The sequence below is a fragment of the Tupaia chinensis genome, unplaced genomic scaffold (assembly GCF_000334495.1).
Source record: "Tupaia chinensis unplaced genomic scaffold, TupChi_1.0 Scaffold000097_1, whole genome shotgun sequence".
Classification (NCBI taxonomy): domain Eukaryota; kingdom Metazoa; phylum Chordata; class Mammalia; order Scandentia; family Tupaiidae; genus Tupaia; species Tupaia belangeri.
Genome location: NW_006159559.1, coordinates 6,325,332 through 6,327,349, shown reverse-complemented (window position 1 = coordinate 6,327,349; position 2,018 = coordinate 6,325,332). Strand labels below are relative to the sequence as shown.

The 2,018-nt window shown below is 29.2% G+C and overlaps 1 protein-coding gene across 1 annotated transcript in view; it reads left to right on the top strand.

Annotated features, from left to right (window-relative positions):
* The window catches only part of ME1 (malic enzyme 1), a gene marked incomplete at its 5' end in the record, with an annotated part of 151,168 nt that overhangs the window by 121,349 nt on the left and 27,801 nt on the right, over window positions 1–2,018 (top strand). Inside the window, 1 exon segment of the mRNA XM_014585872.1 lies at window positions 1,202–1,299. Coding sequence (XP_014441358.1) covers window positions 1,202–1,299 — 98 coding nt within the window.

The window sequence follows — 2,018 nt, the reverse complement described above, 5'->3', positions numbered from 1 at the left end:
CACACATACATACATATATATATACATATATATATGTATGTATTTATATATAAAAGACAAGGGACATACCAGTCTTCAACAATTACTTACTGCAGTTTTATTTCTGACTACTAATTATAAAAAGAAACAACCCTAAAAAAGAATAAATATGTTGATTGTGAAATGTTAAATATTAGGTACTTGGCATGCATAGCACTTTATCATTGTGTCATTCATCAAACCTCTTATGTTAAAACATAACCTATGTTTCAACCAAATGGTGTATGTAACGTTTAGCTGGGCTTTACCACCAGCTGAGTAATCTGGGAAATATTATAGGTAGAATGGTACTTTAGAAGTATAAAATGTAAATACAGCTGGAAAGTCCTGCAAGACAGTGCAAAATTTTATTTCAGGCATCAACCATAAAGAAGTTGAGCTGTGTACTTAAGTTCAAAGCAAAAGAATTGCTCTGTGATCTGTGAAAGTTTATATGGTGAAATAATAAAATTAAAACTGGTGAAGTTCTATGCTGTGAGGCATAATGAGGAAAATGCAGTTTTTATCCTAAATACATTTTACATGAATTTTGTCTGACACATTTAGGATTCATCAGTGGTGATTATGGGAAGAAAACTAATTAAGTAATGCAATAAAATCATATTTTAATTGCTAGTAACTGTTGATTTTTCAAGTTAAAATTAAAATATTAAACTTCAAATGTATTATATCAAAGCAACACTACCACCAGCATCACTATCAGCCAGCATTTGCTGTATACCTTCTTTATATGAAAGGGATCAATAACAGATTTCAAAACTCAAAGAATAACTAGGTGGAAAAATGTAATAGCATATATTACTCTTTTATCACATAGTAAAACTGTTTTATAATGAAGGAACCTAATGTATAAATTATTTTTTCTAAACATTTTCCAAGTGAGGTGAGCTGATATTCACATAAGAATCCAAACCTCATACACTCAATCATTGCATCACCAAAATAAGTCACAGAATCTTCTTTTTGGAAAGTTTCCAAGAATAGTAATGAGCTGCTATCTTAAATATTGATGTAAGTAGCCTGAGAATTTCATATCATATGCAATCATGGGATTAGACAGCCAGTTAACCTGTCGCATGATGATTTCAAGATGTGAATAAAGGCTTAAAATTTGGCAAGATCTGTATGAGGATTACTCAAGGATATTTATTACTTCTTTCAGGAACAGCATCTGTTGCAGTTGCAGGACTCCTTGCAGCTCTTCGAATAACCAAGAACAAACTCTCTGATCAAACAGTACTATTCCAAGGGGCTGGAGAGGTATCTGCCTTGTATAATACTTATGTTCTTCTAAGCTAATGAACTTATACAGGGTTGCAATTACTTATTAATTCAACGTTTGAGTTATTCTTTCAAAATTTTAGTATATTTCTGTTGAAACTTTATTGAATATTCCCAAATTAAGTACTAGGTATATTAATTTGAATTTCAAATTTATAGGTTATAAAATATTGCCGTAGATTTTTGTTATACATATTTAAGATTCTATGCAGGAAAAAAGTTTGCAGTATATGAGTTTATATGAAAGCCTTCAAGTTTTTAAGCTAGCATTAGCGATGTTTTTAGTATCCTCCAGTGTTACATACAAAAGTTTTCTTAATCTGACTCACAATTCAGTGTACACATATAAATGTGTATTTCTAAGAAAAACAACATTTTGAATTAGAGACTTACAACACATTATAATTATTCTTAGGCAAAAGACCAACAACATTTTATTTTGTTGTATGAAGATACAAGACCAAATTAAAGTTTTTATCATTTTCTATAATTTAGTCATTTGAAAGAAGAAAACTAGACTTCAGTAATAATAATCAGCTCCAAAATAGAAAATAAAATGTTGGTTGAGTTTAAGCTTCATTTGGAAATATTGCCAAAACCTCTTCAGAATTATAGAATGTAATAAATGGAGAAATACTTCATATATATATATATATATATATATATATATATATATATATCACACACATAAAATGTAC